Raw genomic sequence first — 15,050 nt, 5'->3', positions numbered from 1 at the left:
ACACCTTCTACCATCATTACAAGCTGGTTTGTGACCTGATATTTGTTTTGTTGATCTGATCTAGTGTCTGTCTCTGTGCATGGTTTCATATTTTTATTTTGTGCCTCTACTGTGACATGTGTACATGCTTTGATGTTATAAAAGCTCTTTATTTTTCTCATACTGCCTGTGCTGCAGCACTTCTTTTCACCCTCTGTCTGAAACCAGAGCCAAGTCTGCTCTGATTGGTTAGCTTGCAAGCTCTGTTGTGATTGGTGAACCGCTTATAGATGTCCCACCCCTTAGCCTATCATGTACAATGTGTTGGAGCGCTAGCCAATGGAAGCGCGTGTGTTACATAGTGATTTCACTATGTTACAGAAGTAAACAAAGAAGTCCAATGGATGCTTCAGGCAGGGGGGGAGTGTGTGGGAGAGAACAGCTGTTAGTCAGTTCACTGACTACTCTACTTTTGTTACGGTTATGCAACGTTTTAGTATATGTCATAATAACCCCATAATTGTCAGGAGTTGCAGTTGTATGCAACTTTACAATGTTCTTAATTTTTCCTCCTGGGGAATAACATGTAACAAATGACAGCGATGCGGAATGAATATGCATTTAAGGAGCTTTGGTAGACTAATATACACAAGTTTTAAATGATCTATATTTCATCTTGTTTTGGTAATATCAGGTGAGACAGATATAGGAGCTGACAAGTCCATTTGGGGATTAATTCCTCAGATGTCTGTCAACAGTCTGAGTAAGCTGCGGTCTGAGAGTGGTTGTTGTACAGGGGATAAGTACAAGTGTGAAGAGGAAAGAGAGGGGAGGATGGCTGGGAAGGAGGGAGCTTTCAACAGCTCCAGAGTGCTTGTCTAAATATACAGTAAAACCATGATTCAAAGTCGATTTTAAAACTTCCCAGGGGTCACCTTGTAGAAAAACTATTTGTTTCTTGCCCCCGCATGAACGATGTGAGACATCTATAGAGTAGCTAGATGACAGCAGTGTGTTAGCAGGTATACATTACATCAGATATTCCTGAAAGAGAAATTACAGATTTACGGGGAAATGCTCTGCCAGATGTAGCGAAATATAATCCGAAGAGATCTGCCTCCCTGCTCATAAATAGTTGTATATCTGCTGAAAGCTATAATTCTTTTTTTCAGAAGCATATCTGATCAAAACATAAAGTGGCACCAATAGTAACTCTCTGCATTTGAACCCAGGTGAACCATTAGTTTGGAATATATATCTGTTTTCCATTTCAGGAGATGATATGTCACGGGGAAATAATCTGACACTTCTGATTTGTTGTGCAGATATTGATGGTGACTCAGAAGGAGGGTGACTGCACTGTCGGTGCTATGATTTAAATTAAAAGCACCTTACAAGCAGTGAAGCAGCAAGGCCCATGGTTTATTTTGGTTGATGGTAATAGATTTAGATGCACCTTTAATGAGTATTTCTGTGAGTTTCTATTGGTTGTTCAGGGTTTCTGTTTCCTTTGAGACCTAAGAGGGGTGTGTTCTGTTTGACACATGCATGCACGCTGGACCGGTGGTTAGAATCATATTCGAAATATATAACTAACACTGTTAACACATTGGAAGTAAGCATCCTCACTCAAGATTTGTAATAACAATCTGAATTTGCATTATTCAGTTTGTCTCCTCATGGGATCTTGCAAAAGTCTATCACTTTTTATTAAAGGGGCCCTATTATGCTTTTGGGGTTTTCCCTTTCCTGTAGTGTGTAATATAGGTTTTTGTGAGTTTCTCTCTCACACATCCCCCCACCCCCCCCCCTGAAACGCCTCCATTGGACTCCTTTGCTTAATTATGTAACATAATGACATCACTATATATGTTACACTCATGCTTTTATTGGCTAGCGCTCCAACACATTGTAAATGTGGGACATCTCTAAGCGGTTGACCAATCACAACAGAGCCGTCCAGTTAACCAATCAGATCAGACTGGGCTCTGGTTTCAGACGGAGGGTGAAAAGAGGTGCTGCAGCACAGGCAGCATGAGACACGTAAATGTCACAGTAGAAACACAAAATATACACAAATATGAACCTCAAAATGAGCACAACAGGGCCCCCTTTTTTTAAGACATATATTTAAATATATGTTTAATACGTAGCATCCACTCAGGTTTATGGGGGTAAGTCAGTAGATTCATTGTTTTTATGTTCAGGTCAAATTCCTCACCCCCTCACCTCAGTGTTTTTGTATTGGATTTCTTCAATGGCCTCTAGTTTTTTCCTATCCCCCTCAAGGTCCTTTACAGTTATCTGCAGCCCTCCTGCTGCTAAATGGCACCCACCACTGTTATAATTTTACCCCCAATTTCCTAACAGACTGATATGTGTCCCTGGTAGAAATCATGGTTAGTTTTATTCCTAACTCAAGAACACGGAGAGAATACATTATTCAGAAGAGGACGGTTTCCAGGAATGGGTTTTGCTGACTGCTTTTATTGGTGCAAGATGTTGCTGTCATCTCCTAATGTTGTTTGATGAGAGGAAATGTGTCCATATCTGGGAATAACATAGAGTTAGGGGGTGTCAGATTTTGCACATATGAATCTACTTTCTGCATACATCCATATCTGTGATTTCAGAATGCAGTTATCGTGCAAGTCCCACAGGCCTTCCCACACAGATTACACCAGTAACCTAAGCAGCTGTGGGCTTCAGGCTGTACTAGACGTTCCCAACACTTCTGAACGTCATGTTCGCACCTTGCAAGCAGCTGACAAGCTTCGCAAGGTCTTAAGTTCACCAGCAAGATATTTGAGATATTTCAGGGTAAAATGAATGGCATCAAGAAATCCTAGATCAAGATTTATAAAGAAAACAACAAAAATAAACCCAATATTAGCTGTGCTAACACGCACTGCACCCTGTTGACTGTACAACCAAAAAATGAGATTTCTGCCCCCAGGAATAGCATGCAAGCTGTTTTCAATTCTGCCAACAGTGTTTAGGGTCTTAACTGAAGACTTAATGAGGGGAGTTATAAAGTCATGAGTCCCCAGGGTCAGCAGCCTCCACCATCATGATCATCATCATTCCTTCAGGTAATCTAGGATGGCTTTGAACTCAGGCTTAGTAGTAAGCTTCAGGCCCACACAAATAATTTGGATGCCCGATACAGTATGTGTTTACCTGGATGTGGAATTACTGCATTTCTGCTCTAATCTGTATTCCTCAATATTTCTATCTCACCGTCATCATTCCTCTGCAGACTGATGTGTGACCAGTTTGTTTAGTTTATCCTCCTTTTTTTCCACCGGTGCACCTGAGCGTTTCAGGGTTAGCATTCTGTCCTTGAAACAAAGACAAGAACTCGCTGCTTCTCTGTCCCAATTCACTTCAGTGCAGAATCATTTTGTTTTGACACAGCAACACCTGCATCTGCTGTTCTCGGTTTTTCTCACAACAAGAAAAAAAAAGAAAAAGAAATTCAAAGGGCAAAGCAGAATGTTGTGCATGCAAGGATAGAGAAAAGAGAAGACAACTGTTTCCAGGCTGGCGTATTGTGTGTTTGATTGACACATACAGGCTTAAACAAGTTATAATAATACATCCTCTCAGATAATGATCATGTTTCAAGCTGAGATATACAAATTGATGCCAGATAATATTCATGCTAAAAGAATCACAAGAATGTTTAGCATTAGAATCAGTTTATTTTCTCATACACAGCGAGTGTAATCTTGATCGTTTTACACAATAGACTGCATGAATAAAGTGACACTAATGAGCTGATATTTAATTAAGCAAGGGTTGTTCAGCTTACCCAATATATTACTGTAGTTAATCACTATTTAATTTATTATTAAATTGTAATTCCTTGACCCTAAAAGGTGATTTATAAAATCAGCTTACCAAACCGTCACCATTCTGCAGGCTTTGATTGTCACATGCTCTTCCTTAGCACATGATTGTGGACAGTTTGTGACAAATAAATGTAACTTGTGATTTGTTTAGTGATTATTCTTCGAGCCTACTCAACATTCACATTCCTTGAGTAACTCAGAAACATCATCCTCCAACATTAATTCATGAAAGTGCAATGCAATCTTAGTGGCAGAAAATGTAAGTAAATGTGTTTAATAAAAACTAGTCCAATTACATCTGTTAACATGCCATCCACCCCACCTGAACTTTAGAGAGCCTGACATTGCAGATATAGCATGGAGCTTTGTGTATCTAATGTGTATCTAGGAAAAATAATATAGTTTAAGCACATCTTGGTGGAGGAGTGCCTCTGAGTCAGAGCACTCTCACACTGAAGCTGTGTTTCCTCTGGTGATGAATAGCAGGCACTTCACGAAGACAGTCATCTCTGTCAGACCACCGGGAAAAGAACAACAAATACCCCGGGGTGAACATGGCACACGTTCCTATAGGGGGCTAGGAATGAATACTTTCTGAACAAATGTGAAAAGAGGTGGTCAGACAGGGAGAGTTTTAAAAGTGAAGAGGGGTAAAGAATACTCTACTGTCCCAGAGTCTATGTTGTGTTATGTTATATTGTGACACAGCACTATCGTGGAAATGTAAAAGTATTTTCTGAATGTGTTAACCTGTTCATACTGAATCTTTCAGCAGACATGACACTTGCCTCCTTGCCTTGACAATACTTTCCAACTGCTTATGTGAATATAGGGTGGTGTTTGAAGGAGAATTCACGCATAAAACATTTATTTCCTCAATGATTATAGGGTGCTATTTTTTTGCCTTCAGATGTTTTCTCAGACTGGACGTCAGTGCTCGCCCACACTGTTATGTATCTTTGCATCACGATTTTGTCCGAGTGTAATTATAGTTTTTTTCAAAAGTAGTTTCCTAGTCCTCTATTGGCTGAGGGGGAAAAGGGTGGAGCTGCAATCCGGAACAGTTCCATCCATTAATGAAGGAGTGTTAATAGGACAAGATTTCAGCCTGGACTCGGTGCGTTTGGAAAAAGTCGCGAGGACATTTCAACAATTACGCACATCTCCTGTTTCCCTCTGTGCGCAATTTGTTACAGCCGCCTGTCTCTTTCCTCTCCTGTGATCCTCTGCCTGTCATGTTCAGTCGCAGCTATAAGAGGAGAGATTCCAGCAGGTCGGTAAGTGGTCAAAACAAAGTTAAATGTTTGGTGTTTTTCAATTGTGAGCATGTCTCGACTAAAATGAATACGCATGCGACTTATTTGTTGTTAGATACAAGTTTTCCCTCTTGTTTTCTGCTCTGTCCTGTTGCTAAGGGCATCACGTTACATCTGCTGTGCTATGATAACACTGGCACAAGCCTCATTTACTACACAGCATGAAATATGTTGAAAGATGTGTTTCCTCTGTTTTAACCAGTGGCTTTTGTTGTAGGTAACGAGTTCTGTAACATTTTTTAACAGATGATAAACGTTTTATTACCCTACAGTCTTTGTTTGTCACTCACTGTGTCTATTAGGGCACCTGCACTGTAAAAGGAAATACCTGAAGATATAAGGCTTGCCAAATATGTTCAATGTTTTAAATCCCTTCTCATAAACTATATAAACAGACTTTTATATAAATCACTCCTCGTGCACTTTAAGGTTGTGTAAAGTCTTGATCAGTTCTTAATTTCATATGACTTTACTTTTATCTGTTCTTCTACCATGTTACCTTTTTGGTTTATTTTCTTTTTTGTTGTTGCTGCCTTTGGATTGTATTGTATGTACAGCATGTTGTAATCAGGTGTTTACTCTATTTAAAGGTAATCATTAATACAGGTTACATTAAGAACTCTATTTAAAATACAGTGTATACAGTGATCAAAACATACTGAAGGCCTATCTTGTAGTGTTTTAAAGACATTAAATCACATATTTTGAAGGGATGAAGGAGAAATAATTCACCACTTTAGTACTTATGAACCATGTTGTCAAAACTGCTCCTGAACATCTGCTCAAAGATTGTAGGTCAACCCTTTGAGAGACTCTATGAATCATTATAATAACATCATGAAGCTTGCCAACAACATTATCCTTGACCCCAACCATGTCCTGAACAGTGAATATGAATTGTTGTCAAATTGGAGATACAGGGTCCCACGATTCAATAGAGTTAGACTGCAGCACTCTTTTGTTCACGAGTCAATCATCGAATTAAATACAGAGTTAAATCCCAGGTCAAATGTACGTTAGAGGGTCTTGGGCATGTTTCTCTTCAGTGATCGTGATGTTATGTTAAATGTCTGTTTCCTTGTTTCCTGTCTTAATATTTGTCCGTGTTGATGTGATGCAAGAAAAATGTCAGACTTTATCTGACAGTAAAGTTTTATCGTGTTGTTGTCTTGATGATCAAAGCTATAGTACAGTACTGTTTGTCCCCAGCTGAACCGAGCCGAGGAGCCTCACAGAGGACAGCCCTGCCTCGCCTGTGGAGAGCAGTGTCCCGGCTTCGCACTGCACAAATGGAGGTGAGAGCATCACTTCACTCCATAATGTACCCAAATCACATCGTTGCCCACACATTTGGTTGCCTTTCTGATGTGCAGAGTATTCCATGCAAAATATATGATTTGCATTGATGTGAAACCACCCTTGTGGTCTGATGTACAGTCAGCTGAGGCATTCATGAGCAAATACATGATGAGAGTTAAAACCATTACAGGGTTCTTGGAAATCACAATTTTTTTTAAAGGGGCCCTATTATTCTCATTTTCAGGTTTCCTAATTGTATTTGTGCCTCTACTGTGACATATTTACATACTGTTAAAAAGGTGCTTTATTTCTCTCTGCAGCACTTCTTTTCACCCTCTGTCTGAAACCAGAGCCCAGTCTGCTCTGATTGGTTAGCTGGCTCTGTTGTGATTGGTCAACTGCTTAGAGATGTCCCGCCCCTTAGCCTATCACGTGCAAGTGTTTGCACGCTTGCCAATAGAAGCGGAAATGTTACATAATTATGTCACTATTTTAAGAAAGTAAAGAAAAGCAGTCCAATCTAGGGGAAAAGAGAAAATTCCACTTGAGGGTACTTTTGGATTTTAGCCTTTGCCGATCATTTACATGCACAAAAACCTGTACAACACACTAGAGGAAATGGAATACTCCCCAAGAGCCTTGTGTTCACTCTTGATCAAAACATACTATTAAGGTTTATTAACAGCTGGCGTCAATACACATTGTTTGCTGTGGGTAAAAAGGAAATCTGTACTTTTTTTTGCTCAACAGTAGTTATAGTAACAATTTAGATGTGATGATCAAGGCTTCGAGCACTTTGAAAGTACTTGAATGTTACTCTTTTAAAGCTACTGTATGTAAAACCTTCATGAATTATTTTCTGCCCTGCAATAGTTGCATGTCACCAACTGATAGCACCACCAGCAATTTAGTAAAGTACGCATTTTACATTGTGAGATACATTTCTAAAGCACAACTGTAGGGTTTCTTCATCAAGTATAGTAGCAATCAAAAGGAACCCTTTCAGGTCTCTGGTACTTTGAATAGAATCAGCCATCCATACTCCTGTGAAGAAACCATTGTTCTGCTCTGTGTGCTCTAAGATAATAGTTTTTACTGTAGAGACCTTTCATGCAGCAGGAAGGATTCAAGCCTGCTGCCTTCTTCAGTCACTCTGCCACAAACCAGAGGACATACATTCACATGTGGGACAAACTGTGTAGTAATAAGAAAGGATCCTACTATGAAGTACAGGTGGTTTGTGTTAGTGTGTGAGAGTCTGTGACTAATGTTTGCATCTCCATTTTGGGAATGCAGTACAAATAGCATCGCATTTGTCCGAGGAGAGCACTGAACATTGTTAGTTTATCAGTCTCAGCTGACTCCTATAACCACCAATCACTCAGTAACAAAGTCACTCCATTAGCAGCAAACTTAATAGAGATGTTTTGAGCTATTTATGTCTGTTGTTTATTGGCTGCTGCAGCTCAGTTTGTGTAAACAACAAAGCCCAAATGCACATAGTTTGCTCATTACAAATCTTACATTTTAATCATGGAGCACAATAACCTGCTGGACTTGGACCACTGAAGATTACTGGGGAAAGAGATATCCTGAGCAGTGTGAAGATAATACAATATATTCAATTCAGTTTACATTTTATTTATGTCTGCACAATTTATTCTGTAGCACACCAGGATAACTCTTCAGCCAACAAAAGCGTTTTACTCCAGGATGGTCATGATCTCACCAAAATCACACTGGTGTTAGTTATTCCCCTCTAGTTGAAGCAAACAAAAGCATTTTACTCTGGAGTTATGGTGTATAAAAGGGCAGGGGGGCTTCATAATCTGGCAGAGCTGGTGTTCTTGATGCCGGATTTGGCACCGCCCCTGTACATTTGGCCAGGATGGTCATAATCTCACCAAAAATCACACTGGTGTTACTTATTCCCCTCTAGTTTAAGCAAACAAAAGCACTTTACGGTGAGCCTATAAGGTGAGAAAAAAATAAATAAATTGTCATCCCATATACCCCAAAATGAACTAGACGATAAATATACACATTTCTTTTACTTTGACAGTTTCGCGTATTTGAAAACGCACCGGGGTTAATATGAACCCCTTGGCAGTTGTAGGGTTAATACCAGTTATCCTCATAAACAGAATAAATGAAATAAAGCAATATATTTGACAAAATACATGTCAGCCAGGTTTGAGACAACTTGTTCGTAGTAAACACAGAAGCCGTGGATTCCGGGATTTTCTCTTTTAATGGCGATCCACAGTAGAAAGGCAGGCCGGGAACCATACCGACTATCCTGCCTCCTTTTCTGTAAAGTCAACTATTACAGGGGCAACAGTGGGCTCAGGAATGCAGCCTTTAATTGCCTTTGCAGTCTCACAATAAAAAGTAAACTCTCCCCCTCCGACAAACTGGAATAAATCGTTGTCAGTGGACACCGACTGAAGAAGCCCGACTTTGTGTGCAGAGGCTGTTTTATAGCTTCAGCAAGTCTTTGTTCCTGATAACTTATTTTTCTCCTCAAGCAAAATAAATGTGTTTTAATTCAGGAAGGTATGGTACTGTAGCAGTTGAGTGTTTTGGAATGTGGTGGACTTTAAGTGACCCTGAGGTTGGAGATAGGGAGATGAAGGGGGCAGGTCTGCATTATTCTCTCCTCTGGTGATATAACCAGATGCTGTTTGTCTGTCTTTCAGTTGACTAAAACAAATGGTTTGAAATAGATTTTGTTCTCTAATATAAATATAGAGAGTTATTAGGGTGCATGTGGATTTTTGTATCTCAAACACATGTACTCCACCAGATATGATTTCACTTTTGTCCTTAAGAATGTCAGAAAAAAGGTCAGTCACCAAATCAACAGCAGTGTTTTAGCCACACTAGCGGTATGGCTGTAAATTTAGCAATATCTAAACAATTGTTGGATGGATTGCCATAAAATAGGTGAATGGATCCTAAGGACTTATCAACACCATGAGATTGCAATGTGTGGTTTTGTTTGGAACAATTGTCGTTCAATTTGGAATGGACAATCATGTTTTTTTCCCATGATGTGTTGTGTAACCTTGGTTATCCATTTACTCACATTTAGCACCATCATCAGGTCAAAATGCTAAATCAATCCAATACTTTATAGTCATAAGGTCACCAAAATGTTTTATTGACATTGTGCTAAGCGACACTACACAGTCCTACAATTCTGAAATGATTCTTAGCAGGCATTTGTTTCAGAAGTCACTGAAATATTGATGGATGTCTAAATATCCAGTGGACGAATAATACAGGCACTGTTTTTCTCTGTTTTTCTTTTCTTCTACTTCCTCTTCTGTACTGCCTCTGTATAACATGTTTCCACTAAGCTAAACTCCAGGGGGTGTTCCAGCCTGGTCCTTTATAGTAAGTTGACCGAGTGTGTTGAGGCATTTCCCATTCAGAGTCAAAATAGGAGCCAGTCTAGTGTCGGGTATTTAAAATCACCCGGGCCTACCAAAACATCACGCTCAAGAATTTTTTTGTAGGTGTTATTTGATTCAGAAGTGAATGCTAAACCTAGTCGCCTTTTGTATGCCAAGTTTAGAGAACCAAAAAGCTATTTCCGAGTGAGTGCAACAAGTGGCTAGAATTAGAAATGTGTGCATGTTGTTCAATCTCATTCTGTGTGATGGAAGTTTGCTGCAGATCTGCTGCTTCTTCACAGTGACAGAAGATAGTTTATGGATCTGGTTGGAAACTTAGCCAGAAGAAGTTGAACGTTTAAAGGCCTTTTAGAAGATTCACGACCAATATAACGTGAAGCTAATACAGAAGTGCCTTAAGCCTGTATTCTTTCTATTGGCCACCAGGGGGACTCCACTTGTTACAAAAAGAGATATGATTGTATAGAAGACTATGATAAAATGACTCCAAATCTCAGTCAATTTCTTTACCTCACTAAACATTTTCCTGTCGAATTTATGGAATAAATCAGTAGTTTCAAGTCTTCTTCAATATAGCGTTATGTTATTTAAGGCAATTGTTTGATTTAGAGTAATAGTCAATAAAGCAGGGTATGCCTTGGGGAAGGTCTACAATGTGATTGACAGGTTGCTACCACAGTCATGTGTGGCCGTGTTTTCGTCTTACACCGTTAACCCTTCCACAGCACATTTTTAGTTCATGTCCATTTCTTATGAACAGTCTTTGTTCAGGAAGCAGTTTTCCCTCAGACCTCACTGGAAAAGGTGACAGAAGTTGCTTTAGAAAAGGGCATTCTGGTGTCTCTGCTCCTCCGGATGTGGTTTTAAAAAAAATGGATGGATGAAAGAAGAGCCTCTGTTAGCCGGCTGCTTGAGTGTCAGTGTGTAACTCTGTAAGCTGAGTGGGCTCTGGGTAGGTTGGGCATGTGAGTAGATCCTCCTTGCACAACATGCTCCGTCTGAATTATTAATGCCTGCCTTTGGCTAGATTTATTTTACTTGTGCTAATGAGACTCATTACCAGGCTTAGTAGCGTAAATGTGCTACCTGATCCACCCGATCACATGACCCTCTTCTGCGCGGTGCTGGTGAGTTTTAAAGAGCTGCATCTAATGTGCGCTTAAAAGGTTACACTTGACCTGTTGTACGGGGTTAGGTCAGTCCAGACATGGATCAGACTACAAAGGAGGATTTATTCCATGAAATCTTGCTATTTGCAATTCCTTCATTTCCTCCGGCCAGCAGCACAACATAAAACTTCATTTAAAGCAGCAGGTTTGGTTCAGTTTGCCAGAGCTGACTGGCGCTGGACAAAGCCTGTCCTTGTATGCATTGGGCCTTAGCTGAAACTTTAGCTCACTAAAAGCAGCAGTGAGGGGGTAGAGAAGAAGTGGAGGAGAAAAGAGGATGGTTGCAGTGGAACAACAGGGTTTGGAGTTGAGTTTTAACCTGGCTCTGAATGGCTTGCTGACGTCTGTCCCCTCGGTAACCCAGTCTGATCTGCATAACACAGGCCGGCCCCGCTATTCACTGTGTTAACAAGACGGCCTGGCAAATAAAACAGTCAGGGCGCCGGGGCATATGAAAGGGCTCCGGCCATCTCGAAAGAGAAGAAGACTCAGTATGAGGTGAGGGGGGAGAGGGAAAAGAAGAAGCCATTGGTGGTCGGTGCCACACAATAGGAACCCAGCAGATTTACCACTAAAGCTGTGTCTGTATTTTCATGGAGATGGTAAAAGCCTCCTTGCTCGATAGTTTCCATTGGCTGAACCACACTGCCTACCCTGCTGTCTTATTTTCTTATTTTAGAGCAGCAGCAACATCTGTGGTGGCATTCGTACGGGTCAGGAGGCAAATGACTTATTAAACTGCGCTTTTATTGTGTAAATGGTGTGTTTTGTCTCTGTCATTTGGGGGAGATTCACTCTGAAGGGGTTATGCTTTGACAGGTCTGCAGGGTCATGTGATGTATGACTGATGTTCACAGATAATGCAAACCCGAAGAGCTGTGGAGCTCCGATATAAATCATAGTTTGACCTTTAGGTTTTCAGACAGAGTGGGGCTGAACTTGCCGTTTTCCATCTCTCTCTCACTGTCTCAGTAATTCTGCTGCTGTTTTCCCCAGCATGTTGCACCCCACCCCCTTTTTGTCCTGTTTTCACCTTTGTTTACCCTCATTTCATTCTATCTAAATTAGCCCATACTATAAAAAGACATAATTTGATGAGACTGTAGTGGTAGGGACTGTGCAGATTAAGCATGGTGGTCACGGAAACAAAGATGGTCGTCGCACGGCAGTCTGCTGAGATCCCCGGGGTCTTGCCGACCAGCTGCTGAATGCCAATGAATCCCAGTATCAGAATTCAGAAGCGATGCTGACTAAAAACAAAAAAAAACAGAGGTCAAAGCTGTAGAAATGGCACCATGACTAAATTCCAGTAGTATTCCTCATTTCCTCTGTCCCTGTGGTTAGGATTGACTGAGGTTTTAATATTGAGCGCAGGTAAAGAAACATTGGTTGTAAGCCAGATAACATTTTGAGATATTGTCTGATTTGTTATTTTGAATGCGCACAATGTTCCACTTTCCAAGGAAAACACACTGTGATTCCATGATATGATTTGATTAGGTATTCTGAATGTATTCTCAAGCATCGATAACAACCCAATTTATTCCTTTGTAGACAGAGCACTTACGCCCCAGTTTGATTTAGTGCGAGAGAGCGCATCGTGTTGGCTGTTTCATTGTCTAGCTGTGTATTTGTACAGATCCTATCAGGAGCAAGGAAATGATTCCACCACATCTGGCTTAGGTACACTTTGTAATTATGCACGCCTAACACCTTTGGAGCAGATGCTGGAGCTGGAGACGCATAGAGGCTCAACATTTTGAGGCTTTTTACTCCATGTCTAACACGAAAGATGGATGTGTCTGCAGTGAGCGGTAGGGCAGAGCGCAGGGAGTGTCATCTCATCCACCAGGTGGGTTGTGGACGTGTAACGGGAGATAGTGCGAGGTGTTGGGTTGCTCTTTTGCTCTATGCTTGTAATTGCTTTTGTAGCTGTTTGTAGCTCCGGTTATTAGTCTTGCATGACTTATTTGACGGAAACCAAGTGTTTTTGCTATGGGGATGCAACCAACAGTTATTTACTTTCTAAATTAACATGTAGAGTATTTTCTAGATTAATTGATTAATTAATCAAAACTATCTAATTATCAATGAACACAATAGAGTCTTTTCATTTGTCATTTACATGTAAGCTTCATGTAAAAGTCATACAGTAGTACACAAAGGGATATGTAGTTGTGCACTCATTAAAACAAAGTCCCACTTTTTTAAGATTTGTCTTGTTTGTCTGCAGCAGAAATATTGTTCTTGTGAGGACCCAGAGTAAACAGCATCATTTGTGGTAAAATAAATGCCAGATTGAGGGCCGATTTGTCATCTCCAACAGACATGTTTACGCTCACGGCTCTGACACCTTTTTTGTATTCAAGCTGAGCTATTCAAAGGTCAGTGTGTCCGCTTTATAATTATTCCTTTCATTTTGACTGTGGCAATATCTTTTTTTAAAGCATTTAGAAAAGCATTATGACGAGAGTGCCTCTCATTCTGATGTGAAATGAAAATTGAAAATGAAAAGAAAACAACCTTTTAAAACATCACATTACAAGTGCTGGTGTGTCAGATTAAGTGAGTAAGATGCTCTCTGACGCTGTTTGAAGGAGGCTCTATTGTTTTGTTCTGAGATGATACCCTCTCTGGTGATGAAGCACACTAAACTGACCAGCAGGAGGCAAACATGTCCGTCAGACACACTGAACTCTAATAGACCCTTTGTTTGCAGCAAGGTCAATCAGCTGTTCCCAGGTTCAAGATACACATCTGTAAGAGAGCAGAACATTATTTTGGGTTGATCAAATTTCTAGTGTTTTAGTTGGTAACCACTTAACAATCACTAAGGTGTGCAGTATACAGGAAAATATACATGTAAAGTAAGCGGGTAAATACATTATGAGCTATTAGCGTACACAAAGGCTTCTCTTTCATTTCTGTGGTGGCAACAAGGCTATATTTGTCCGGGAAAGACATTTAATGGTAAACCATAACACTCACCACTTTAAAGCTATAAAGCAGCCAAAAGACCAAACATAAGCATGTTCTAAAATGAAAAAATAGAATATCTCCTTAATCTGCACATTGCTGTACATCATCAGTGTTGAATAAAGTACTGTATTATCAGACCCAGCATATTGTTTTTCATATAGGCTTAATAGAGCTTTATAATATAGGACAGCTGCGTGAGTCTGTTTAATGTTTGCTGGCAGCTTCTGCAATAAAGCAAGTAGCTTTACTCTGATCCACAGCTCCTATCAAGGTCATCTCCAACAGGTGCTCATGCCTTTGGATTAAGACTGATAGGCATCAGAAAAGTCATTTCAGTCTCACAGAAGATGGCATGTGTGCGTGTGGGTTTGTGTTTTTTTTATATATAGGCGCCTGCATATAGATGAGATAAATTCACTGAAATGTGATCTTCCTATTTAATCTTCTTAATTCTACAGACTAAAATCACCCTTCTGTGTCTCCATTTTTCAAAACCATTTAAACTCCTACTCACAGATCAACCGATGCAACTTAAAGATATGTATGCATTTAATATCATCATTTAGGAATCATTTTCTTTCATGCTTAACATTTTTCTCTCGTTCTGCATGGATGAGTGGCATCAGTGTTTGGAGTCAGTTACTTTTTGGAACAGAGGACAGTCAGAGATATACTTATTGAATGAGGGATGAAGCAGAGATGCAAAGTGGTGCAAAGTCCCTAAAAAGGTGTGAAAGGCAGTGTTATATTCTTTTTAACGGAAAAAGTTTAATGTACAAGCAACACTGGTCCTGGTAAAATGATGTAAAGTTGTGCCATCTTCACTGTCGGACAGAAAACAACACAAACATATCATAAATGCATAAAAGGAACATAACTGAAATTGAATCTGTCTAACTTCAAACTATATTTGCACAACTCTGAGGCACTTGACAGTTGCTCTAAATAAACACTCTGGTTGCAGCCTTGCACCTCTTGTATCTAGTTATCATTCATCCCACATTAGCAAACCTCTATAAGTCTCCTGCGACCTGT

At 40.1% G+C, this 15,050-nt stretch overlaps 1 protein-coding gene across 1 annotated transcript in view; it reads left to right on the top strand.

Moving 5' to 3' along the window:
- Nucleotides 1-4,992: 4,992 nt before the first annotated feature.
- Nucleotides 4,993-15,050, top strand: part of prickle2b (prickle homolog 2b) — an 89,245-nt gene continuing 79,187 nt past the window's right edge. The window contains exons 1-2 of the mRNA XM_034121902.1: nucleotides 4,993-5,110; nucleotides 6,359-6,444. Coding sequence (XP_033977793.1) covers nucleotides 5,069-5,110; nucleotides 6,359-6,444 — 128 coding nt within the window. The 5' untranslated portion in view covers nucleotides 4,993-5,068. The remainder of the gene's footprint in view (nucleotides 5,111-6,358; nucleotides 6,445-15,050) is intronic.

The sequence above is a fragment of the Trematomus bernacchii genome, unplaced genomic scaffold (genome assembly GCF_902827165.1).
Source record: "Trematomus bernacchii unplaced genomic scaffold, fTreBer1.1, whole genome shotgun sequence".
In the NCBI taxonomy this organism is placed as follows: Eukaryota; Metazoa; Chordata; class Actinopteri; order Perciformes; family Nototheniidae; genus Trematomus; species Trematomus bernacchii.
The sequence above is the reverse complement of the archived record's forward strand: the minus strand, read 5'-3'. Positions and strand labels throughout refer to the sequence as shown.